Consider the following 26871-nt stretch of genomic DNA (forward strand, 5'->3'; position numbering starts at 1 on the left):
AATAGTACTTTTATTTTTATTAGAGATCCTTAACCATTTTTGTAACATGTAGCCTCTGATTTCATCTTAACCAAGGTTGAATCAAGTTTCTGAAGTTTTAATTTTCTGTTTTTACATAGGTGTAACACTGATGGACAAAGATGCTGACCTTAAGGAGCTTACATCCTTGTAGGAAAGAGAGCTGATGAGTATGAATATAAATACATAAGCTCAGGGGAGCTGTGTCTTGGCAAAAAGTCAGTCATCTGCTTCCACCAAGTCAATCAGATCTGGTCAAACCCCATGGATTTTCTCTGCCTCCATCCTTAGATCCTTCTATGTCCAAGGAGAATATTGAAAATACTACTTGATTTGACATCTAAGACAGTACATGCAACAGCTGTTATTTCTTACAGGCATCTACTGACCCTGTATGGCTTCACCTGGCCCTGAGTCCTGGAGGGATTGGAAGTGTGGAGACCAGTGCTAAAGGGGTATGTTGCCTCCTCATGCCATTCCTGAGGACATGCAACTTCCTCCTAGGAACTCAGTGCTTAGAACACTTTCTAGATCAGAAACTTTCAGTGAGTTTCCTTTGCCAATTTGGGAGAGGGAGGAGGGGGAGTCCATCCCAGGACATGATGGGCACCCACTCTTCCATTTTTTCCTCAAGGTACCTCCTATGAAGTCTTACACCATGGGGCAGACCCAGGTTTTGTGGGACCTGAAGCCTATATAGTGTGTGTGTGCACATGCCCTAAAGAAAAGAACACAAAAGTAGAAATAGAAACTAGATGTGAAAGTGAATATTTATTTCGAATGAGAAAGAAGTCATAACAAATTTAAAAATTTTAAACTAATAAATACCAGAAATGTCACAAAAATCCAGCAAAATAACGAAATACATTAGCTGCCCAATGTTCATCTACAATATTTTTCTCCCTATATTTGTGACTGCATACTCTTTGGGCACATCTTAACATGTAAAAGATTTTGTAATATTTTGTAAGAGATGACAGAAGAGTAGTGGTATGGATTAGAAGTTTGTGTCCGCTTTCCCCCCAGTTCAAATGTTGAAGCCTAATCTCCAATGTGATGGTTCTGGAGATGGTACCTTTGGGAAGTGATTAGATCATGAGGTCAGAGCCCTCATGAATGGCATTAGTGCCCTTATAAAGAGGCCCCAGAAAGCTGTCTTGCCTTTCTGCCATGTGAGGACACAGCGAGAAGAGGGATGTCTGAACAGGAAGCAAGGCTCTTACCATACGCTCAGCCTCCAGAACAGTGAAAAAATAAATGTTTGCTGTTGAAACCACTCAGTCTATGGTATAGGAACTTGAATGGATTAAGACAGATAAATATACCTTCCCTTTTAGCATGGTCTGGTCAAAATACTTTTTTGTTAATGTCTAAGATTTTAGAAAAGTTACTTTCAGCTTCATAATACATTATTTTTAATGTCATTTAGAAATTTAGAATAAATTTGTAAAAGTTGGGAAATCCTCAAACAAATTTCTTCGTGATGAATTATGGAAGTTGGAAGAATTTTCCATAGTCTAGCTTCTGGTTCCATTCATTTCAAATTTAGTTTCTCCTTAACTACCCTCATACTTCCAGAGCTGAGTATGATAGGACATGCTCATGTTGTTACCTAACAAAAACAGGTTTGGCTGCCTGTCACCACAAAAGGCCAGACTCCTGAGGCAGGTGCTGGTGCAAAAGGAAACAGGTTTATTCAGGTGCTATGCAACCTAGGAGATTGGCGGATTCCTATCTCACCTTCTATTGGTGAGGAACACGTTCTCTAACCAGGAAAGCATTTTCATCAGCTCTTTAGTATGGGAAGAATGTCTCTCTTCTGGTTTTCTTTAAATCATTTCACATCTGCTGCTCAACTCTGGCATCAAGCTCCCCTGACCCTTCTACTAACACCACAGCTAACCCCAACAACTCTTTTCAGGCTCATTTCTCCCAGGCTCGCTGCTGCGTTTTACACTGTTAAGCATTTTCCCTCCTTGAAAAGATTCCTTTGGCTTCCATGACATAAGCCCTGGCCCTCATTGTGCAAGGTTTGTTTTTCTCTTCCTAATTGTTGGCATTGCTCCAGGTTTCATTCTTTCTCAACTTCTCAGTCCATACCCAGCCCCAGAGTGTATGGTGGCCAGTACTCACGTACTCTGGCTACCAAGTCCAGGTCTTCAGCCTGGACACCTGTAACCATCCATTTCTGGCTGTCTCTTTCACTGGACTTTAGACTTCCTGAGGCAGGGAACATATATTGTTCACTTTTCAACCCTAGTATCTAGCAGTTACTTAATAAATACCTGAGTAAATGAATAAACTAGTGAATACTTGATAATGAGACTCAAGTTACATGTTTTTTTAAGTTAGAATGTTCAACTATGTATGAAGTACTATATACAGAGTGAAAAATACAGCAGTTCCTGCCAGGGTGAATTTTAGTCACCTATTTATTTATCAAAGAAGGAAAGTCCCAAACATGAGAAGACATCAAAACAAACAAACAAAAAAACCAACAGATCAATTCCATTTTAAATGAAGATAAGAATAAATTCTGCAGTATTTCCATAAGCAACCACTGAAACTACCCTCTACAACCTTCCATTTTGTGTGGTTCTGAAAAAATTGATTTAGAAGTTTGGTGAATAAAGACAAAGAAATATAGAATTTTTTGAATATTTTTTCTGTTCAGTTATAGTTGATGACAACTTCAAAGTTTCTTTGACTGACATATATAAAATTGGATGGCATTTCTTTGTTGCGCAACTAATTAAATAATCCATCTCATCTGTTTTGAATATATTTCCTCTTGAAATCTGACTACATGCCTAGGCTCTGCCTAAACACAAATTGGTTGCACGGAAAGGAAAAAGGTTTAATTTAAGAAATCATTGTCCTTGAGTGGCACAGAAATTATTTGAATTCTTTCACTTTTCTTTTTCCAAACAATTGTTTACTACAATAAAAAATTAAATTAGTACATTATCATTTAGATTAAAAAGTTCTATTAGGCTTTATGAATCAATTAAATTCTCCATTGCTAATACTTTATAAGAATCCTAGTTCCAGTTTTGTTACTCTTTAAGCAAGAGTTCACATGGTTCCTACACCTTCCACTTCTAAAGTGAAACTGTAGAAATCCTTTAGTGAACGGGAAATCTGAGATTGTTTGAGGAAGTTAGCATGTGCTAACTAGAAGAAATTTTAGAAGCAAAAAAGAAGGGTGTTGTTTGGAGAACCAGCATCACCCAAGAGTGGTGAGAGTTCTAGAGCCTACGGGAATCAGCAAGGGACTGAAGTAGCTGTGAGAGGAAGTAGTTTATTTATCTGGAGCACTGGTTCTTAGGGTTTGGTTCTCGACCACAAGTAGCAGCAGCAGCAGGGAACTTGTTAAAAGTGCATATTCTAGGTTCTTACCCCAGACCAACACTAGGGATGGGACCCAGCCAACTGTGTTTTAACAAGTCTCCCCCACCAGATGGGTTCAGAAGCCCATGGAAGCTTGACAGTGCCTAACTGAGAGGGAAGTAGAATACCACTGTGCATGTGAAAATGTTATATTAAACACACAATTACTGACTTAAAAAAAAAAAAAAGTATAATTTGCCCTGGCTTGGTGGCTCAGTTGGCTGAAGTGTTGACCCATACACCAAAAGGTTGCAGGTTCCATCCTCGGCCATGGCACGTATAGGAGGCAACTGACTGATGTTTCTCTCTCACATCAATGTTTCTGTCTCTTTCCCTCAAAAATCAGTAAACATATCCTTGGGTGAAGATTAAAATGAATAAAATAGTATAATTTAGGCAATACTATTCAGATGATATATTTTCTAAAGCAAATCAATTTTTCTGACTTTTTTCCCCTTATGGTTGACTGATTGGGAGACAAGTAACACCCTATGATTGGGTGCTAAATGGAATAAAAATGTAAAGATCAGTGTAGAAGTGAAGATTCTCAAGTCTCAGTATTGTCTACAGTATAGTTTATTAGCCAGAGAAACATGAATGGTTCTTTCTGCTAAAATTATGCAAGTGATTGTCAAATTTCCATATCATTTATATATCAATATTATTTTCATTTAATTGGCATTGTAAACAAAAAAAAAATCCAATTTCGGGTTTTAATTTAATTTAATTTTTTTGCCATTAACTGAGCTAAATGTATTTTTATTTTAAAATTTCTTTTTATTTCAAGTTTTTCCTTCCATGGGGTGATAATAGCATGACAAGCAAATTGCACTCCTGATGGTCCAATTCTTTTCACTGTCATTTCTGGCAGTAAAATTCTGAGTTTGGCATGCTTTCACACTGACACAGTCTTGCTAAATTAGCTGAGAAGAACTCAGAATGTTAGAATAAATCCAGGCAGAATAAACGCAAAAATGTTATCAAGGGTCATATAGGACGTTTAAGAATTCTGGTTGGCTTACACATCCTCTCCAGGGAAAGCTTGATGACCTCACCCTCCCTAGCTCCCAGTAACGCTTTCCTCTTTGTGGCCTTTACTACCAGGCAGACCTTCCTCATGCAGCAGCAGAACAGCAGCTGGCAACTCCATGCTCACAGCCAAGCTCCCTCAAAGAGTAAGTGGCTTTCTCCTATGCAATGGATAAAGAAAATTTCTGGAATTCAGTCTCATGAAGCTGACTTTGTTCACTTCCTGCTTGAGCATTTAGTGTTAATTTTTCCTTGTGCTACTCCCTGTGGTGTTTGGAAACATCTGAGTGATTGTAACTGGACAGTTCAGGGTCAATGTACCTAGCCTTCCCACTTTGAGCTTCTCTGAATTCTAGCTTAGGCCAAAAATGACCCTAGAGTTCTGTCTGCTTGGATTTTCTTTTTTGCCATAGGTGAAGCTCTAAAATATAGGTGGTAGGACAGAGAGGGCATAGATAACTTAGATGAGGCAGTGGTGCCTCCACAAGATGTCAACTTATTTATTGACTATTATTTACATTTAGTAACTAACTATATGATTATTAAAGTGTTTATGGTTTTCATTATTATTTTCTGTCTTTATGACCAAGTGTTGATTAGTTTGTATCAGCCTGCTGAGTCTGGTGATTGGTTTTACTCCTGAAATCATACCACATAGGCATGTAAAAAGTTTTGAGAGCATCTGCTGCAGGAGTTCTGATCCTGAGGTCCTCAATACTGGGACAGCCCTCTCTATCTTTGCCTTTCTCTGGCCACCCTCCAGTTAGCAGTGATAGAATCTCATAGGTAAAGGCCAGGGCTTTAGATTTAGAGACCTGGGCTTGAGTCCTGGCTTGGCCATTTACAAGCTGTGCCTCTCTGAGTTATTGTTTATTATTGTGAAATGGGGGTTTTAGTACCTGCCCCATAGTATAACTATGACATAACACTTATAGCTTAGTCTGCAAAATATCTTTTTTTTGGGGGGGGGGGATAGCTACAACATACTGTTAACACAAATTGATCTTAAATGAACAAAACCACCCTGCTTCTTTTTTTACATAAACTGATGATAAACTACAGCTCTCCTATTTGGCACTTGGCCTGTTAAAATTTTGTAATTAAACACTTGGCTTCACATCAATGCCCATGACATTCTGCTTTGTGTTTGTGGACGCATCCATTTTACTTCCCAGTCGTTTTGAATCGTTTCTTGGATGTGCACTATGGGATGAAGAATCTGCCCGTTGGATGAACAGTCCAGTCATCTTGTCCCTCAAGACATTAAAAGATCTCAGTCTAGATGCCTTTTGGCTGGTATAAGCTGATTAATCAACCTGACTCTTTGTTTACTTAGCTGGTTTGTGGATGCTCCAAATTGTTCTAACCCTCCACCTGGATGTCATGAGTGGCTTTTTCAAGTACTTTTTAAAAATTCATAGCCTATATGTGATCTATAGTTGTATAATTTTATCAAAAAAGAGAGTGAAAGGTCTTGTCACTTTTACATACCCAGCTGTCTCTTGGGCAGAAGACCCAAGAGGCCAGGTCCCTTTATTACTTGTGAATGATACTATTGCTAATGTGCAAGAGTTCCTGCTATTCCAAATTTTTGCTAACACTTGGTATTATCATAAGTCTATTTTCTGAGGGTGAAATGGTATCTTATTATTACTATAATTAGAAATCCCTAATTACTACTGGAGTTGAGCATGTTTTCATATTCATTGACAGTCTGGGTTTTTCTTTCCTATACTTTTTTGTGTGTGTATTCTTTGATCATTTTTATGAACTTTGATTTTTAAAATTTAATAATATATCTTGGAGATCTTTCTAATGTGCATACGTAGAGTATTTGTATATATTTTTAACAATTACAAAATGTCCCATTTTATGGATGGAGCGTGATTTATTTAATCATGTCCTTCTGATATTTTAGATATTTCCCATTTTTACTTCCTATTGTAAACACTGCTTTACCTGATGTAATTTGGTTAGTATATTCACAGATATCATTCTATGAGAGAAATTGTTGATCAAAAACTATGTGCATTCTATATTTCAATGAATATTGTTAAACAACATTCCAAAAAGGTTGCAACAATTTATACTTTTCTCCCAACAAGTCTCTTTTCTATTGCGATCACAAAAGTGCTCTGTGCTCTTCAAGTGACTGCTGTTTGTACAACAAGACTGACATTTTCATTACGTCAATCTCTCCATCATCACCTGAGTACTCTCCAAGTTGAGCTTATCCTCTTACCTCTAGCTTTCCACATAACTCAGGAGGTGATGGTTTTTGTTTTTTCTTTTATCTTTTGGTTTTTCAATTACAGTTGTCCCATTTTTTCCCTCATTGCTCCCCCCACCCAGCCCATCCCTTCTCCCACAATCATATCCCTCCCCGTTGTCCATGTCCATGAGTCATTTATACACGTTCCTTGATTAGACCCTTCTCTTACTTATCCCCCTTCTCCCCCTCCTCCCCCTTACTGACTACTGTACTACTCTTTGTCCTATTTAGTTCATTTGTTTGTGTTGCTCTTTAGTTTCCAGTATTAGGTGATATCATATGGTATTTTGCTTTCTTTGCCTGGCTTATTTCACTAAGCATAATTCTCTCTAGTTCCATCCATGTTGTCGCAAATGGCAGGAGTTCTTTCTTCCTGTTACATAGTATTCCATTGTGTAAACGTACCACAGTTTTTTGATCCACTCATCTACAGATGGGCACTTAGGCTGTTTCCAGCACTTAGCTATTGTAAACAGGGCTGCTATGAACATAGGGGTGCATAAGTTTTTTTGAATTAGGGTTTTAGGATTTTTGGGGTATAATCCTACCAGTGGAATCGCTGGTTCAAAAGGCAGTTGCATTTTTAGTTTTTTGAGGTAATTCCATACTCTTTTCCTTAGTGGCTGCACTAATCTTCATTCCCACCAACAGTGCAGTAGGTTTCCCGTTTCTCCACATCCTCACCAGCACTCGTTGTTTGTTGATTTGTTGATGATTGCCATTCTGACAGGTGTAAAGTGATATCTCATTGTGGTTTTTATTTGTATCTCTCTGATGGCCAATGATGTTGAGCATTTTTTCATGTGCTTATGGACCTTCTGTATGTCCTCTTCGGAGAAGTGTTTGCTCAGGTCCTTTGCCCATTTTCTAATTGGGTTGTTTGTTTTCTTGATGTTGAGTCATATAAGCTCTTTATATATTTTAGAGATCAGTCCCCTGTCTGTGATATCATTGACAAATATGTTTTCCCATATGGTTGGTTTCCTTTTCATCTTGCTCATGTTTTCTTTTGCTTAGCAGAAACTCTTTAGTTTGATGTAGTCCCATTTGTTTATTTTTTCCTTTATTTCTCTTGCCTTAGGAGATGTATCCATGAAGATATTGTTACGTGGGATATCTGAAATTTTCCTGCCTATGTTTTCCTCTAGGACTTTTATGGTGTCACGGCTTACATTTAAGTCTTTAATCCATCTTAAGTTTATTCTTGTGTGTGGTGTAAGTTGGTGGTCTAGTTTCATTTTTTTGCAAGTCCCTATCCAGTTCTCCCAGCACCATTTGCTAAAGAGGCTCTTCTCACTCCATTTTATGTTCCTTCCTCCTTTATCAAAGATTAGTTGACCATAGAGGCCTGGGTTTACTTCTGGACTCTCTATTCTGTTCCACTGATCTATATGTCTGTTCTTATGCCAGTGCCAGACTGTTTTGATCACAGTGGCTTTGTAGTATTGTTTGATGTCTGGTATTGTGATTCCTCCTGCTGTGTTCTTCTGTTTCAAGACTGCTTTTGCTATTCAGGGTCTTTTTTGGTCCCATATGAATTTTTGGAGTATTTGCTCTAGGTCAGTGAAATATGTCATTGGTATTTTAATAAGGATTGCATTGAATCTGTAAATTGCTTTGGGTAGTATGGCCATTTTGATGATGTTGATTCTTCCCATCCAAGAACATGGTATTTGCTTCCATTTATTTGTATCTTCCTTCATTTCTTTCTTCATTGTTGCATAATTTTCAGTGTACAGGCCTTTTATCTCTTTGGTTAAGTTTATTCCTAGGTATTTTATTTTTCTTGTTGCTATAGTAAATGGTATTTTCTTTTTTGCCTCTGTCCCTGATATTTTATTGTTGCTGTACAGAAATGCCTTAGATTGCTGTATATTTATTTTGTACCCTGCTATTTTGCCAAATTCACTTATATCAAGTAGTCTTTTAGTGGAGTTTATAGGGTTTTCTAGGTATACTATCATGTCACCTGCAAATAGTGACAGTTTTACTTTTTCTTTCCCAATTTGGATGCCTTTTATTTCTTTGTCTTGTCTGATTGCTGTGGCTAGGACTTCCAACACTATGTTGAATAGGAGTGGAGAGAGTGGACAGCCTTGTCTAGTTCCTGATTTCAGGTGGAATGCTTTCAGTTTCTGTCCATTGAGTATGATGTTGGCTTCAGGTTTCTTGTATATGGCTTTAATTATGTTAAGGTATGCTCCCTCTGTTCCCATTTTGCTGAGTGTTTTCATCATAAGTGGGTGTTGTACTTTATCAAATGCTTTTTCTGCATCTATTAATATGATCATGTGATTTTTGTCTTTCATTTTGTTTAGGTGATGTATTATATTTATTGATTTGCTAATATTAAACCATCCTTGCATCCCTGGGATGAATCCCACTTGATCGTGGTGTATGATCTTTTTGATGTATTGCTGGATCCTGTTTGCCAAAATTTTATTGAGGATTTTAGCATCTATGTTCATCAGTGATATTGGTCTGTAGTTTTCTTTCTTTGTTGTGTCTTGACCTGGTTTTGGGATTAGGGTAATACTGGCTTCATATAAAGAGTTTGGGATTTTCCCCTCTTCTTGGATTTTTTGGAATAGTTTGAGGAGGGTAGGAGTTAGTTCTTCCCTAAATGTTTTGTAAAATTCACCTGTGAAGCTATCCGGTCCAGGACTTTTGTGTGCCGGGAGATTTTTTATTACAGTTTCAATTTCCTTCTTTGTTATTGGTCTGTTGAGACTTTCTACTTCCTCTTGATTCAGTTTTGGAAGGTTGTATGTTTCTAGAAATTTGTCCATTTCTTCTAGGTTGTCAAATTTCTTGCCATACAGTTTTTTGTAGTAATTTCTTACAATTGTTTGTATTTCTGAGGTATCAGTTGTGATTTCTCCTCTTTCTTTTCTGATTTTGTTTATTTTGGTCTTCTCTATTTTTTCTTGACAAGCCTTGCTAGAGGCTTGTCAATTTTGTTTATTTTTTCAAAGAACCAGCTCCTAGTTTTGTTGATATTTTGGATTGTTTGTTTAGTCTCTATGTCGTTTAATTCTGCTTTGATCTTGATGATTTCCTTTTTTCTTCTTGCCCTAGGCTTTGTTTGTTGTTGTTGTTCTAGTTCTTGTAGCTTTAGGATTAGATTTTTTATTTGAGCTTCTTCTGTCCTTTTCAGATATGCCTGTATTGCTATGAACTCCCCTCTTAGGACTGCTTTTGCTGTGTCCCATAGGTTTTGGGCTGTTGTCTGTTCATTATCATTACTTTCCTGAAATTTCTTGATTTCCTCTTTGATGTCATTGTTAACCCATTCATTATTTAATAGCATGTTATTCATTCCCCATGAGTTTGGGTGTCTTTGATTTTTTTCTCTGAGGTTGATTTTTAGTTTCAAGGCATTGTGGTCTGAAAAGATGTTTGAATATGATTTCAATTTTCTTGAATTTGTCGAGGCTTGTTTTCTGTCCTATTGTGTGGTCTATCTTTGAAAATGTCCCATGTGCCTTTGAAAAAAATGTATATTTTGCTTCTTTGGGATGAAAAGTTCTATATATATCAGTTAGGTCCATGTGGTTTAGTGTGTTGTTCAATGCCCGTATATCCTTGGTGTTTCTTTGCTTGGATGATCTGTCTATTGTTGATAATGGAGTGTTCAAGTCCCCTACTATGAGTGTGTTGTTGTTAATATCCTTCTTGTGGTCTTCTAGTATTTGCTTTATGTATTTGGGTGCTCCTATTTTGGGTGCATATATGTTTATCAGTGTTATATCTTCTTGATGGATTGTTCCTTTAAGTATTATGAAATGTCCTTCTTTGTCTTTTTTTATTACCCTTGCTTTGAAATCCGTTTTGTCTGATATGAGGACTGCTACCCCAGCTTTTTATCAGGTCCGTTTGCTTGGAATATTTTTTTATATCCCTTTACTTTCAGTCCATGTAAATCTTTTGTTTTGAGGTGTGTTTCTTGTAGACAGCAAATATGTGGGTCCTGTTTTCTTATCCATTCCATTACCCTATGTCTTTTAATTGGAGCATTTAATCCATTTACATTTAAGGTTATTATTGACATGTATTTATTCATTTCTCTTTGTACCTCTGTTCCTCTACTCTTATTTTTGTTTTTTCTCTTCCTTTTTCTTAGAATATCCCCTTTAGCATCTCTTGCAATGCTGGTTTGGTGGAGATATATTCTTTTAGTCTTCCTTTGTCTGAGAATCTCCTTATTTCACCTTCTATTCTGAATGAGAGCCTTGCTGGGTAGAGTATTCTTGGTTGTAGGCCTCTGTTTTTCATTGCTTCAAATATTTTTGACCATTCCCTTCTGGCTTGTAGTGTTTCTGTTGAGAAATCGGTCGATAGCCTTATTGGAGCTCCCTTGTATGTTATTTGTTGTTTTTCTCTTGCTACTTTTAGGATTCTCGCTTTGTCTTGGAATGTTACCATTTTAACTATGATGTGCCTTGGAGTGGGTTTTTGGGGGTTCCTCTTTATTGGAACTCTCTGTGCTTCCTGGACTTACATAACTTTTTCTCTCATCAGGCTGGGAAAATTTTCTGTCACTATTTCTCCTATCAGTTTATCTGTTCCTTGTTCTTCTGATCCCTCTTTAATTTCGATTACTCTTATATTGTTCTTCCTTATGCTATCCTGTAACTCCCTTATCTCTTCTTCATACTTTTTAAATCTTTTTTCATTTTGCTGTATCGTCTGAGAATTTTTTCCTACATTATCTTCTAACTCACTAATCCGATCCTCTGCTTTGTTTAGTCTGCTTTTGACTGATTCTACTGTGTTTTTCAGTTCAGAAATTGCATTCTTCATTTCTTCCTGGTTCTTGTTGATAGTTTCTATGTCCTTTTTTATGCTGGTGTAGTTCTCTGCAAGTTCCCTGTAATTTTCTTGGAGCTGTTGGTAACTTCCTTGGAGGCTGTCATAGTTGTTTTTAGGGTTGTCGAGTATATTGAGCTTCTTCACCACCATTGTTTTGAATTCCATGTCTGACATTTGGGCTATGTCTATTCCATCTACTCTCTTTCTGGGGATTCCTCTTTCCTTTTCATTGAGAGGTTGTTTCTGCATCTTACCATGTTGGATTCTTCTTGTTTGTTTTTGTTTTTTGGATTTGTCTGCTTTGCCTTCCCACCTTTGTGGTATGAGATTCTTTATGGTAGATCTGGGGGTTTCAGTGGTGCAGTCTCTTTGATCTCCTGAGCCTGATGTTCTTGGGGTACCTTTTATGTCATTTGTTTATGCTGTCTGGTTATATTTCAGATGTGTTTTGTTAGGATCTTCCTTCTGGCTAGTTGATTGAGAGTCACTCTATCCACTTTATCTTGAATTCTTTTGTGGAGATGTCAGTTCAGCCTTTGTGTGTTGTCTTGTTTTTCTGTATCCACAGCTGGTCTAATGAGGTGGTTCAGAGGTTCCTGTTCCTTGCAGCAGTGGGCCCCCGCACAGCGCGTTCCTTAGGTGCCTGTTGGAGCTAGCCAAAATGTCCTTACAGGCACGCCTGTGAAAGGGTAAGGCAGCCCGAGAGCTTGCCTCAGGCCTGCCACGCAGCACTCCAGGAGCTTCCCAAGGTGGCCGGGGAGCTAGCCTCAGTCCTGCGGCACTGTGCTCCGGGAGTTGGTCTCTCGCCTGCCAGTGCTGGGCCCCAGACACTCATGCACAGTGGAAGTGAGCAATTGGTGCCTATTGATGTCCACGAGGTGTTTTTGCACTCGCGTGCCCATGCTAGCCTAAGGTGGCCGGGGAGCTAGTCTCAGGCCTGCCTCGCAGCGTTCCAAGAGTTGGTCTCTTGCCTCTTAGCGTGGGGCCCCGAACACTTGTGCTCAGTAGACGTGAGTGTCTGTGAGTCGCTGCTGCCTGCTGTTCTGGCGCTGCAGCTGCCCACCGTACCCGCACCTGCCTGGGCGGGCACGAGCAGAGCCTGAGCAAATGCTTTGTGCTCCGGCCTGGCGCTCGGGCCTGGTGCCCACTGGAGCTGGCCAGGGGTGACTGCGCACAGTCTTCTGCGTGACCAGTGGGCCCTCCCTGTGCCTGTTGGGGCACTGATCTTATGTCTGTTGGGGTGTGTCTGAGGGGCACCTGGACTCGCAGCCCTGCGCACCTGGGCCCGTGAATGAGGGCACTTCCCTATGTGTTCCAGTGACCCAAAGGGAGTGTGGGGAGTGGGTGAGCACACTTCTGTGCCTGCGCTCCTCAAGAATGTCCTATCACCCCCAAACTTCCCCCCCCCTGCAGTTCACAAAGAGAAATATACAAAGGAAAAAATTACAATTTCACTTGCTCAGCAGCATGCTGTCTCCCGTATTCCAGAGCCAATGCCACCTGGTTGAGTCCCATCTCTGCCAGCGGGCAGAGATCTGCTTTCCTCCTGACTCCCCTCTGGGGAAGCCTGTGGTCGCCAAAAAGCCTTTGTGTCCTTCCAGCCGCAGCTCAGGCAGCCACCCCAGTCAGGAATCCTGTTTTGTCCCTTTTTCTTCCACTATCCTCACTAAACAGTTTGTTCCCAGATGGTTTTTCTCTAATCCAGCAGTGCCACGGCTCAACTCCTGCCAGTGTCCAGCTGCTCACTGAGATGTTCTGTCTGCAATTAGTCCAAACTACAGATGGGTCTTGGGAGCCAGAAAGTGCTGCCTCCCCTCACTCCTCCGTCATCTTCCCAACTCAGGTGATGGTTTTTTATTTAGCAAGTATTACTCTCCCTTCATTCCTATCCAACCCCCGTCCCACACACTTTCATGGGAAGAGGGTATAAAAGGGTGGGCAAAAGTAGGTTTAAAATCCCAACCATCATTACCTAAAAGATAAATCATAAGTAAGGGTACAAAATAATAACAATAATAATAAGACAAATAATACAATAATTAATAAATAAATAATACAAGAATAAACTCCATTTCATGTACTCACAACTGTAAACCTACTTTTGACTACCCCTATATTTTCTTATTCCACTGGTACAGGTTGGGGATGTAACCTGCTTTGGACAATGGAATGTGAGACACAAGTTTTTGTTTTTTATTGAAATATAATTGACATACAACATTGTGTAAGTTTAAGATACACAACATTTCTTTGATAACATTTATATTTCGCAACATAATTATCACTGTAGCATTAGGTAACACTTCACTCACATGACATAACTTTCATTTCTTTTTTTCGTGGTGAGAACAATTAAGATCTAGATCTGGCTCTGACTGGAATGGCTCAGTTGGTTGAGCATCGTCTCACAAAGCAAAGGGTCCCTGGTTTGATTCCCAGTCAGGTCACATGTCTGGGTTGCGGACCTGGTTCCCCGGTTGGGGTATGTGCGAGAGGCAACTGATTGATGTTTCTTTCACATGTCAATGTTTCTCTCCTCTCTCTCTCCCTTCCCCTATCTCTAAAAATAAATAAATAAAATCTTTAAAAAATTAAAATCAAACTCTCTAAAAAAAATCTAGATCCAAAACATGTATAGTATTAAATTTTTTTTTTCTTTTGGTGCACAGGAAAATCTGGAACTATATATAACAAAGAGAATTGCCTCTGGGTAGTTGGAATTATAAGTATTTAAACTGTATTTTATTTTTGCTTATTTGTATTTTTTAACTTTTAAAATATATACATGTATTCCTTTATAATGAAAGCTAATTGATTTCAAATGAAAAAATCTATCTTAAAAAAAGATCTAGCCTCTTAGTAACTTTAAAGTTTATACTACAGTGTTAACTATCATCACCATGCTGTGCATTAGATCACCAGTACTTATTTGTCTACTAATTGCAAGTATCGTATCGTATCGGCAGCCGTCCGTCTCGAGAGACGATGGTGTAGCTTCTTAAGAGTCTATCTGCACCGCCGAGAATGGCTGTGCAGCCCGACTCGGGAGTGACACGGTATCTGTCTCCTCCCGTGTTGAATCGACATCTTGCGATGACGCTGGAGTGTCCTCTCCAGTGAAGCTGAAGCTACAGAGCCTGGGCAGGGTGATATGGAGGGTTTGCTGTTGCCCATGCAGCAGACCCCCCCTCTCTTCGCAGCTGAAGGGTCCAAGGGAAAGACGGAGTCAATACAGCTTGGCTTCAGGTGCGCCGCAGGAGTTGCCGGTGTTGACTGCAACGTCAAACCGCCTTAGGGACTCCGGCTCCGGATTTTCTGTCGGGGTTTACTCCCTTAGCCTTTCCCCTGAAGAGGTATGCCGCAAGGCAGCGGAGGTTTTTTGGAGTCAGAGTTTTCCTTCTCTGATGTACCCTGACTGGAAGATCGAACCAGCGACACTTAGCTCGCAGGCCGACGCTCAATCCACTGAGCCAAACCAGCCAGCACTAATTGCAAGTATGCACTCTTAAACAACACCTCCCCAATTCCTCCAACCCCCCCGGTACTACCATTCTATCCTCTGTTTCTATGGGTTTTATTTCTTAAGATTCTATATAGAAATGAATCTTTCATATTTGTTTTTCTTTGCTGACTTATTTCACTTGGCATAATGCCCTTGAGGTTCATTCATGTCACAAATGGCAGGATATCCTTATTTCTTATGGCTAAATAATATTCTATCACATATATTTTACCTCTTCTTTATCCATTCATCTACTTAGGTTGTTTCCATATCTTGGCTACTGTAAATAATGCTGCAATGAACAAGGGGTACAGATATCTTTCTGATGTATTCTACTTTTATTTCCTTTGGACATATATCTGGAAATGGGCTGCTGGATCTATTTTTAATTTTTTGATGAACCGCCATACTGTTTTTCATAGTGGTTGAACCAGCTTACATTCCTACCAATAGTTCACATGTTTCCTTTTCTCTGCATCTTTGCCAACATATGTTATCTTTTTGATGATAGCTATTCTAACAGGTATGAGGTCATATATCTCATTGTGGTATTGATTTACATTTTCTCGATGATTAGTGATGTTGAACAACTGTTCTTGGACGTGTTGTCCATTTTTACATCTTCTTTGGAAAAATATCTATTAAGTTCCCATTAAGAAGTAAGATTGGGTTTTTTTGGTTGTTATTGAGTTGTATGAGTTTTTATTTAATTAATTTTTAAAGGATTATTTATTTACTTATTTTTAGAGAGAGGGAGGGAGGGATAAAGAAAGAGAGAGAAACATCGATGTGTGAGAGAAACATCCACCTGGTTGCCTCTCGCATGCCTCCAACCGGGACCTGGCTTTCAATGCAGTCATGTGCCATGAATGGAAATCAACCAGCAACCTTTCAATTTGTGGGACGACTCTTAACCTACTGGGCCATACCACTAGGGGTGAGTTTTTAAAGAAATATATTTTGGATATTAACCCCTTACTTGATGTATGTTTTGCAAATATTTTCTCCTACTCTATAGGCTCAGTTTTCATTTTGTTGATTTTCTTTTGCTGTACAAAGCTTTTTAGTTTGATGTAGCTCAAGTTGTTTATTTTTGCTTTTGTTGCTTGTGCTTTTGGTGACATATCCAAAAGATCATTGCCAAGACTAATGTCAGGAAGCTTCTTCTGTGTTGTTTTTCTAGGAGTTTTATGGTATCAGGTCTTATTTTAAAGTCTTTCGTCCATTTTGAGTTAATTTTTGTGACTGGTGTAAAATAGGGGTCCAGTTTCATTTTTATGCATGTGGTTATCCAGTTTTCTAAACATCATTTGTTGAAGGGACTCTCCCTTCCCCACTAAGTGTTCTTGACTCCCTTGTCAATTATTAGTTGACTATATATGTGGGGATTTATTTCTGGGCTTTCTATTCTGTTCCATTGGTCTATGTGTCTATTTTTATGCCAGTACCATAATGTTTTTATTACTTTAGTTTTGTAGTATTATTTGAAATCAGGAAGTGCTTTCAGCTTTGTTCTTTTTTACTCCAGGGCCTTTTGTGGTTCTGTACAAATTTTAGAACATTTTTATTTCTGTAAAAAATGCCATTGGACTTTTTTTTTATAGGTATTGTATTAAATCTATAGATGACTTTGGGTAGTATGGACATTTTAACAGTATTCATTCTTTTAATCCATGAACATCAATATCTTTCCATTTGTGTGTGTCATCTTCAGTTTCTCTTATCAAAGTCTTGTAATTTCATTGTACTAATCTTTTGCCTCATTAGTTAAATTTATTCCTAAGTATTTTACTATTTTTGATACTATTGTGAATGGGATAGTTTTCTTTATATCTTTTAAAGTTACATCCTGTTAGTCTACAGAACCACAATTGATTTCTGTATGTTGCTTCCAACTTTACTGAATTCACTGATTAGTTCCTACAGTGCTTCAATTGAGCCTTTAATATTTTCTCTATTGAGAGCATATCATCTGCAAATAATGACAATTTTATGTCTTCCTTTTCAATTGGATGCCTTTTAATTTTTTTCTTCTCTAATTGCTCTTGCTAGGACTTCCAGTGCTATGTTAAGTAAAAAGGTAGGAGTGTCTTATTCCTGATCTCAGAGGAAAAGCTTTCAATCTTTTACCATTGAGTATAATGTTAATTGTGGGTTTGTTGTATATGGTTTTATTATGTTGTGGTATATTATTTCTATGCCCAATTTTTGAGTTTTTTAAAAATGTATATTTTATTGATTATGCTGTTACAGTTGTCTCAATTTATTTCCCTCTGCTCCCCTCCATCCAGTGACCACCCCTCCCCCCAGTTGTCCCCCCACATTAGTCCATGCCCATTGGTTGTGCATATAGTTCTTCTCAACATCTTCCTGTCTACTCCACTCCCTCCTATTATGCTTCTTAATTCCTGCATCATCTCCCTCCCTTTTCCCACTTCCCCCTCTCCCCTGACCTTTCTCCAATATGTTCCCCATACCTATAATACTTATCCCCCCTCTCGTTGCCTACTTAGTTTGCCTTTGTTTCGATTCCCTAGCTTCTGTTGTTGGTTGTTATGATACAGTTTTAATTTTAATGTTCATAGTTTTGATCCTCCTTCTTTTAAACAAGTACCTTTAACACCTCATATAACAGTGGTTTGGATCTAATGAATTCCTTCAATTTTACTTTGTCTTGGTAGTACTTTCTCTGCCCTTCTATTCTGAATGATAGCTTCGCTGGATAGAGTAATCATGGTTGTAGGTTTTTGCTTTTCATTACTTTGAATATTTCTTGCTAGTCCCTTCTTGCCTGCAGAGTCTCCTTTGAGAAATCAGCTGATAGTCTAATTGGGACCCCTTCGTGCATAATTCTCTTCTTGTCTCTTGCTGCTTTTAAGATTCTCTCTTTATCTTTAATTTTTGACATTTTGATTATAATGTGTCTTGGTGTGGTTCTCCCTAGGTCCAGTTTTTTTGGAACTCTCTGTGCTTCCTGGATCTGTAAGTCTATTTCCTTCCCCAAGTTTGGGAAGTTCTGCTTCATTATTTTTTCACATAACTTTTCAATTTTTAGTTCTTCTTCTTCACCTTCTGGCAACCCTATAATTCGGATGTTCATTCTCTTATAGCTGTCTCACAGTTTTCTGAACTTCTCCTCATTTTCCTCACTTTTTGTTTCTTCTTTCTGCACTGGTTGACTGTTTGTTCCTTCCCCATGTTCCAATTTGTTGATTTGATCCCTGATTTTCTTTCCCTCACCACTTTTTTCATATGTGTTTTCATTCATTTCAGCAGGACTAGCCTTCATTCCTTCCCCATCTTGATTAAGTCCCACTGTTATTTCTGTAAGCTGTCTTATAACTATAGCTCTAAACTGAGCCTCAGAAAAATTATCTATCTGTTCCTTCGTTAATTCATGTATTTGCTGTCTGGTCAGCTGCGTGATTGGGATCTCTATCATTATCCCGCCATCCTGACAGTTTTCGTTTTACCTTTCCTTCTTGGGCAGGGCTGTCACACCTCCTATGCTATAGGGGGTGGGGCCCTGTGCACTTGTCACTACCGGGTGACCCTTCTCACCACACTGTGGCACTTTGTGTGGGGGCGGGGTCTAAGATGGATTCCTGCCATTTACTCTCTGCTGAGAGACTGGGAGCCTCCTCCTTCGTCCTCACACCCTCTGGGCCTCACAGTCCAAGGCAATGGGGATCTGCCTTCGCCAGCATTGGAATGCGAGCTGACGGGTTTGGTCTGCAGCCAGAGGTGCTCCCCAGGTGCTTTTTGCCTTCCCCTAAATATGGGTGCCTGTGCTTACTGCAGTCCCACCACCGTTGCTGCTGCTGCCGCTGCCAGCACAGCTTGACCTCTCCACCCTGGCTTCGTCCCTCCTACCTGTCCAGATGAGCACCACTTGTTTATAACTTCATGCGCTAGACTTCCATGTAGCTTTATTTTCTGGAACTTCTGGTTATTTCTGGTTTTGCAGTAGTTGTAGTCCTTAGTTGTGGAGGGAAATGGAGCATGTCAGTCTAGGCCTCCATCTTGGCTGGAAGTCTTGAGTTTTTTTTAATAATGAAAGTATTTAGTATTTTGTGAAGTGCTTTCTCTGCATCCGTTGAGATCACATAATTTTTATTTTTTATTCTATTAATGTGGTGTATAACATTTATTTATTTGTGTATGTTGAACCATCCTTGCATCCCAGAGACAAATCCCACTTGGTCAAGGTATATGATTCTTTCTTTTATTTGTTTATCTTTCTCTTAAATATTTTTTAATTTTTCAATTACAATTGATATACAATATTATATTAGTTTTAGGTGTACAACCCTGTGAGTAGACATTTGAATAACTTACAAAGTCATCACCTTGATAAATCTGGTATCCATCTGACATTTGTATGACCTTTTAATTGTGTTATTAAATTTGGTTTGCTAATATGTTATTGAGAATTTGTTCATTTATATTCATCAGGAAAATTGCTCTTTAGTTTTTTTTTTTAGTGTCTTTATCTGGGTTTGGTATCAGGGAAATGCTGGCTCTGTAAAATAAATTTCAGAGTGTTCCCTTCTCTTTAATTTTCTAGAAGAGCTTGAGAAGGGTTGCCATTAATTCTTAAATGTTTGGTAGAATTCACAGTGAATTCATTTGTTGCAGAGCTTTTCATTGTTGGGAGTTTTTTGAGTACTGATTCAGTCTCTTTATTCACTGTTGTTCTGTTCAGATTTTCTGTTTTTTTTTTTTTTTCCCATTTAGTCTCAGTAAATTGTGTTTCTAGAAATTAGTCCATTTCTTCTAGGTTGTCCAATTTGTTGACATATAGTTAGTTATAGTCTCTTATGATTATATCTGTTGTATCAGTTATAATGTTTTCTTCATTCCTTATTTTATTTATTTGAGTTTTTTCTCTTTTCTTCTTAATTAGTCAAGCTGAAGGTTTGTCAATTTTATCTGTTTTTCTTTTCCCTTAATAAAACAGCTCTTAGTTTTGTTGATCTCTTCATTTGGTTTTCTGGTCTCTTATTTCATTTACTTTTGCTATGATCTTTGTTATTTCCTTCCTTCTACTAAGTTTGGGCTTAGTTTATTTTTCTTTTTCTCGTTTCTTGTGGTGTAAAGTTAGGTTGTTTGAGATCTTTCTATTTTCTTAATGTATGCATTTATTGCTATAAACTTCCCCCCTCAGAATTGCTTTTGCAATATTCCATATGTTTTGATGTATAGTGTTTCCATTTTTATTTGTTTTGAGATATTTTAAATTCCTCCTTGATCTATTTTTTGCTCTATTGGTGTGTTTAGGAGTGTGTTTTTTGTTTGCCACTAAACAATTAAATTTTCTTGTTTTCCTTATGTTGATTTGTAGTTTCATAGCATTGTAGTCAGAAATGATACTTGGTACAATATTACAGATAACTCCTGTATAACACGGTTGTTAGGTTCCTAACAAATTCCATGTTATACAAATCCATGTTATATGAAACAAAGAACTAGTACAAAAAGGGGGGGTTAGGTTCCAAAAACTTAAAAAATACAAACTATTGTATTTTTATAATTAAGAGAAATATCTTTATTAAAGCAATTTTCATCAAAAGTATTACATATTAATATGAATTAAGTAATGTTTTCTTCGTCATCACTACTAAGCTCCATTAACTGAATGTGTTCCCTTTTTGGCAAGATATCTTCATCCTCTGAATTTTCTTCAGCATTATCTTGATTTCTCTGCTCTACTTTTTGCAAAAAATGTTATTTTAGATTGCTTGCTTTTAGCTGAGAGACCTTTATAAAATTTGTTATACAGTGCTAAGCACTTCTGATGTTCTCTCTTAGATGTTGTGCTCCTTTCAGTGCAAGGATCTTCATTTAAGAAATATGACTCTAACTGTTTGGCTAAGTCCAGGCCTTTCTTTATGCTTTTTAGAGTAAACTGTTTAACTTCTTTGTTTTCATCAGTGCTATCATCCCCTAAGTTATCTTGGCACATTCCAGATGTCATTTCCACCAAAGTTACTTCATCAGTTTATTCTACCAGCTATTCTTGGATATCTTCGACAGTCATAACGTGTTAGAGTGAAACCATGTTATGGAAGTATCGTGTTATACGAAGGGTACCTGTATTTCAATCTTAAATTTTCTAAGACATTTTTGTCCCCTGTCATATGATCTATCCTGGAGAATGTGCCCTGAGCATGTGAGAAGAGTGTGTATTCTGTTGCTGTTGGATGGAATATTCTCTAAATGCCAGTTAGGTCCATTTGGTCTAATGTATGTTTGAAGTTTGATATTTGTTGACTTTTCTGCCTGGATGGTTGATCCATTGTTGAAAGATAAGTACTGAAGTGCCCTATTATAATAGTATTGTATTGAATGTCTCCCTTCAGATCTGTTAGTATTTGCTTAATATATTTAGGTGCCTTGATGCTGAGTGTGTATAGTTTTATAATTATTATATATTCTTGATGAATTGCCCATTTATCATTATGTAATGTGCACTTTGTCTCTTCTTACCATTGTTTTGGCTTAAAGTCTATTTTGTCTGATATAAGTATAGCTACCCCTACTTTCTTTGGTTTCCAAATGGATATCTTTTTCTCTCCCTTCATCTTGAGCCTATATATGCCCTTAAATCAGAAGTGTCTTCTGTAGACAGCTTATTGTTCTTGTTTTTAAAATAAATCCATGTAGCCATTCCATAACTTTCTCTTGGTGAATTTAATCCTTTTATATTTGGAGTAAATTTTAACATATATGGACGTGCTAATGTCCTCCTATTTATTGGTTTCTGGCTGTTTTGTAGTCTACTGATTCCTCTTTCTCTGTTTCTACCTCCTTTTTAAAATCGGTGGTTTTCTGTGGTGGAATGCTCTGTTTCCCCTTTCTTTATCTTTTGTGGATCTACTTTAGATTTTTGGTTTGTGGTTACCATGTGATTTACATAAAACCTCTTATAAATGAAACAGTTCATTTTAAGCTGATAGAAACTTAACTTTGCATACAAATACTCCACCTTTTAACTTTCCCATTTTGTGTGTGTGTGTGTGTGTGTGTGTGTGTGTGTGTGTGTGTGTGTGTGTGTAATTCATTAACTCAATTTATTGAGGTAGATAACAGTTGGGAATCACACAGCTTTCTGATGACACTTTAAATTTGATCAGTGGGACCCACTGACACACTGAACATTGAGAATTTTTTGACAATTGAATTTCATTGACACTGTTTGAGATTAATGCTATATTTTCTAAGTTAATATAAATGTGTATTTTCTCTTACTCCCACCTCAGAAGAAACACAAACCTTATTATTTGGTTTCCCAAATCTGATATATGGTTGAAATGGGGGAGGAGAACTGTACCATTGTGACAGACTTCCTTCTTCTTGTATTATCAGATGTCCCAGAGCTGAGAGTCTTTTTCTCCCTTCTGTTCCTTCTCATATATGGAGTCACACTTTTTGCTAACCTGGGCATGATTGCACTGATTCAGGTCAGCTATCAACTTCACACTCCCATGTATTTATTCCTCACCCTCCTGTTCTTTGTAGATTTATGCTAGTTCATGATCATCATGCCAAAGATGCTGTTCAATATCTTAAACAAGGACAAAACCATCTCTTTCCTGGGGTACATGGTACAGTTCTACTTGTTTTGCACATGTTCAATCACTGATGCCTTCCTGCTGGCTGTGATGGCCTATGACCGCTTCTTGGCCATCTGTAGCCCACTGCTATTCATGGTCTCTATGTCCCAGAAACTTTGAATGGTGCTGGCTTCTGGCTGCTACCTCTGTGGTTCTCTGATTCACTTGTGTTTAGCTCTTGAGACCCAATTCTATAGCTCAACTGTGATTAACCACTTCTTTTGTCCCTTATTATATTTTTTATGTCAAAATTTGTCTTTTTTATATTGTTTGTTATCAAATTATAGTAGTTGTAGTTATTTTAATACATTTTTCTTTAATATTTTACCATGATTAAGTGGTTAACACACCATTGTATTACAGAATTAGAGTTTTCTAAATCTGTATATTTCTCTTGTTGTGTTGTGTTATGTACCTTCTTGTGTTTTTATGTCACTAACATCTTTTGATTTCACCATGGAGAACTCCTTTCTGCATTTCTTGCAAGGCAAGTCTAGTGGCAATAAACTCTCTCAGCATTTGTTTGTCTAGGAAAGTCTATTTCTCCATATCTGAGGGATAACTTTGCTAGACATGTTGTCCTGCAGCTGTCTCTTTCATTTCTGATTTTATTTATTTGTGTCCTCCCTCCTTTTTTCTTCTTGAGTCTAGTTAAAGGCTTGTGAATGTTGTTTATATTTTCAAAGAACCAGCTCTTATATTTACTGATCTTTTGTATTTTTAAGACTCTTATTTCTGCTCTGGTCTTTATTATTTCCTTCCTTCTACTCACGTTGGGCTTTGTTGTTTTTTCAAGTTGCTTTATGGGTAAAGTTTGATTGATTATTTGAGCTTTATCTTCAAAGTGTTGAAAGAAAAAAGTTGCCAGCCAAGAATACTTTATCTTGAGAAGGGCCTGTGATGCTATGAATTTTCCCTTAGAACTGCTTTCCCTGTGTCCCACATATTTTGGGTTTTTGTGTACTCATTTTCATTTGTTTCCAGATATCTTTTGATCTCTTTTTTGGTCTCATCTCATTGTTGACCTGTTTATTATTTAATAACATATTATTTAGCTTCCATGTCTTTATGTATTTTTCAGTTTTCTTGTCGTAATTGATTTCTAGTTTCATAGCATTGTAGTCAGAGAAGATGCTTGATATGATTTCAATCTTTTTATATTTATTGAGACTTGTTTTGTGTCCTAATATGTTGTCTATCCTAGAAAACGTTTCTTGTGCACTTAAAAAATATGTATATTCTGCTGCTTTGGGGTGAAATATTCTGAAAATATCAATTAAATACATTTTATCTAGTGTCTTGTTTAAGGCCACTGTCCCCTTGTTAATTTTTTGTCTGGAAGATCTATCCGTTGAAGCCAATTTGGTGTTAAAATTCCCAACTATGACTGTATTTTTGTTGACCTCTCCCTTTATGCCCATCAAGATTTGGTTTACATATTTACATGCTCTTATTTTGACTGCAAAAATGTTTACTAGGATTATATCCTCTTGCCCTTTATCATTATTTAGGGTCCTTTGTCTCTTACTATAGCCTGGGATTTAAATTCTGTTTTGTCAGATATAAGTATTGTTAGCCCAGCTTTTTTTTTCATTTCAAATTAGCATGAAATATCTTTTTCCATCTCTTTACTTTTAGTCTATATGAATCTTTTGATCTGAGGTTTGGATCTCTTTGAGACAGGATACATATGAACCTTGTTTTCTTATTCATTCAGCTACTCTGTGTCTTTTGGTTGGCGCATTTAAGCCATTGACATTTAAGGTGATTATTGATAGAGACGTATTTATTGCCATTTTATTTTTAAACTATTTTCCTCTTTTTCTTTTCCTTTTTCTTCTTCTTAAAGAAAGCCAGTTAACATTTGTTGTAGTACTGGTTGGTGTTAACAAATTCCTTTAGCATTTTATTTTCTGGGTAGCTCTTTATTTCTCTTTTAATTTCAAATGATTGTCTTGCTGGGTGAAATAGCCTTAGTTGTAGGCCTTTGCTTTTCATCACTTTGAATATTTCTTGCCAGTTTCTTCTTGCCTGAAATGTTTCTGTTGAGAAATCAAATGACAGTCTTATTGGAGCTGTCTTGTAGGTAATTAACTGCTTTTCTCTTGTGACTCTTAGGATTCTCCTCTTGTCTTCAAGCACTGGCATTTTAATTATGATGTGTCTTGGTGCAGGCCTCTTTGGGTCCATCTTCTTTAGGACCCCCTGTACTTTCTGGACTTGTGTGTCTTTTTCTTCACCAGATTAGAGAAGTTTTGGGTCATTATTTCTTCAAACAGGTTCTCAACCCCTTACTCTCCTGTCCTTCTGATATTCCCATGATGTGGATACTGTTACACTTCATGTTGTCCCAAAGGTGTCTGGAGGGCATGCCCCTTGTAGTACGGGCTTCCCCCACGAAGTGAGTGTTCAGGAACCCAGTTATATCACTATACCAGCCAGCATGTTGTGAGACACTAAGTTCAGCTTCAGTGGATTTTTTTGAAGGCTCTTTCAACGTGTTTTCCCATTTCATAGTGAGTGATTTATGAGCACACCTGCCCACACTACACTGAGTATTCAGCAGCCTTTGACCAAAAATGGCGTAACTCCTATGCCCCAACACCTTATTCACCTGATCTTGCCCTCTGTAACTTTTTTTGTTTGTTTGTTTCCCCGGATGAAAAAAGTCATCACAAGGAAACATTTTGCTTATGTGGAAGAGGTGAAATAAAAAATAGCAGAAGCATAAATGGTATAAAAATCAATGAGGTAAAAACTGTTTTGAGCAGTAAAAATAAAAGTCTATAGATGTATTGCATCAAATGATAGTACTTTGAAGGTGACTGAAGTTTAAACATGTAAGAATAAACACACAATTTTTAAATAAATATATTGTTTCATAAATATATTATATACATATAATCTCCCACCATTTAATATGAAAAAGAGACATTTATTGAAGAAGATGCAAGATACAATAAACACTGTACATAGGACAATGACTCCTCAGTACTTTTCAAAGTAGGCACCTTGGGGCCTTACACAATTCTCCCAATCTCCATCAGCTGCCCTATTGCATTTTACTGAATCGTATTGATGGTCTAAAATCTCTTCCCTTTCAAAGGTGAATTTAATTTTGGGAAAAGCCAAAAGTCACAGGGCACCAAATCTGGTCTGTATGGGGGCTGAGTCACCTGGGTGATTTGATGTTTTGCCAAAAAACTCTGCACAAGATGTGATGTATGAACAGGCATATTGTTGTGATGAAGCTGCCGGTCACCAGTTGCCCATACCTGTGGCCTTCAGAATCACCCAAATAGTTTCTGTGGAGGAATGTTCAAGCTTCAGATTCATTGCTCTACTTGCTCATTTTGAATGCGATGGCCACACAGTACTCACATAGTACACATGTTCACTCAGCCACACCCACTGACTAGTACATGAAGTTGCCATTGTTCATGCATTTGCATTCCAGTCCAATCTCCTTTGCTGCAAGGTTATAGCAATGTTTTGTAAACCATTCTCATTATATTAACAATGGTTAGACATATATATGTATTCTTCACTCTCCACTCCCTCTGTTTCCCACACCTTTCTCTGGGTGCCTGTTTATGTTCTTCTCTCCCTGCCTTTGTTTCTATGTCCTTCTTTGTGTCTATCTCTCTTCTTTCTTTTGCTCTCTGTCTAACCCCTCTTACTTGGCTCCTCACCACTCGCTTTCCAGCTCCACGGCAACACTAATTTCTTGCGCAGACATCACTGTCTTTTTCTTACTTGTGTTATTTGCAAAGCCAATGCCTACCCAAGAAGTGAGCCGGGGCAGCACAGTAAGGAGTTAAAGCAATGTGTTTCAAAATTGGCTGAATTTGAGATCCTTTGAGGAGTTTATTCTTTTTATATGAATTCTCCAGCCCACTTTCAGAGATTCTAATCTGGTTGGTCTGGAGAGAGGTATAATGTACAAATGGATATCTATTTTAAAATATTTCCAAGGATTCCAGTATGCTGTCAGGGCTAGCAATCTGCATTAGCGTTGAATCAGAGAATCCAAGCAAATGCTCCCCAGTGCAGGCAGCTTGGGTGATTGTACAAGCTGGGTTGTTCCAGTCTCAAATAATAGTTTTCCACAACCACAGAACTCAACACATGACAGCATGAGGGGCTCATATGGAGTAGAAACAACTGCAAAGAAGGTCTGCAGGACCCTATTCTCCATCTCAAATGACAAAGGAGAGAAAGGTGAGGTTCAA

General features: G+C 37.8%; 1 protein-coding gene across 11 annotated transcripts in view; it reads left to right on the forward strand.

Annotated features, from left to right (window-relative positions):
• Positions 1-26871, forward strand: part of LOC150001756 (uncharacterized) — a 112701-nt gene that overhangs the window by 70074 nt on the left and 15756 nt on the right. For 6 of the 11 annotated variants that reach the window (XR_016512942.1, XR_016512941.1, XR_016512943.1 and 3 more), the window contains 2 exons: positions 396-473; positions 4513-4583. Coding sequence is in view for 4 of the 11 variants with exons in the window: in XM_090286744.1 (XP_090142870.1) it covers positions 396-473; positions 4513-4583 (149 nt within the window). In the remaining 7 variants the exon portion in view is untranslated. The remainder of the gene's footprint in view (positions 1-395; positions 474-4512; positions 4584-26871) is intronic. The other 5 variants (XM_090286742.1, XM_090286743.1, XM_090286745.1 and 2 more) reach the window with 2 other exon arrangements.

This window comes from Furipterus horrens, unplaced genomic scaffold, assembly GCF_987537825.1.
Source record: "Furipterus horrens unplaced genomic scaffold, mFurHor1.1.pri manual_scaffold_9, whole genome shotgun sequence".
In the NCBI taxonomy this organism is placed as follows: Eukaryota; Metazoa; Chordata; class Mammalia; order Chiroptera; family Furipteridae; genus Furipterus; species Furipterus horrens.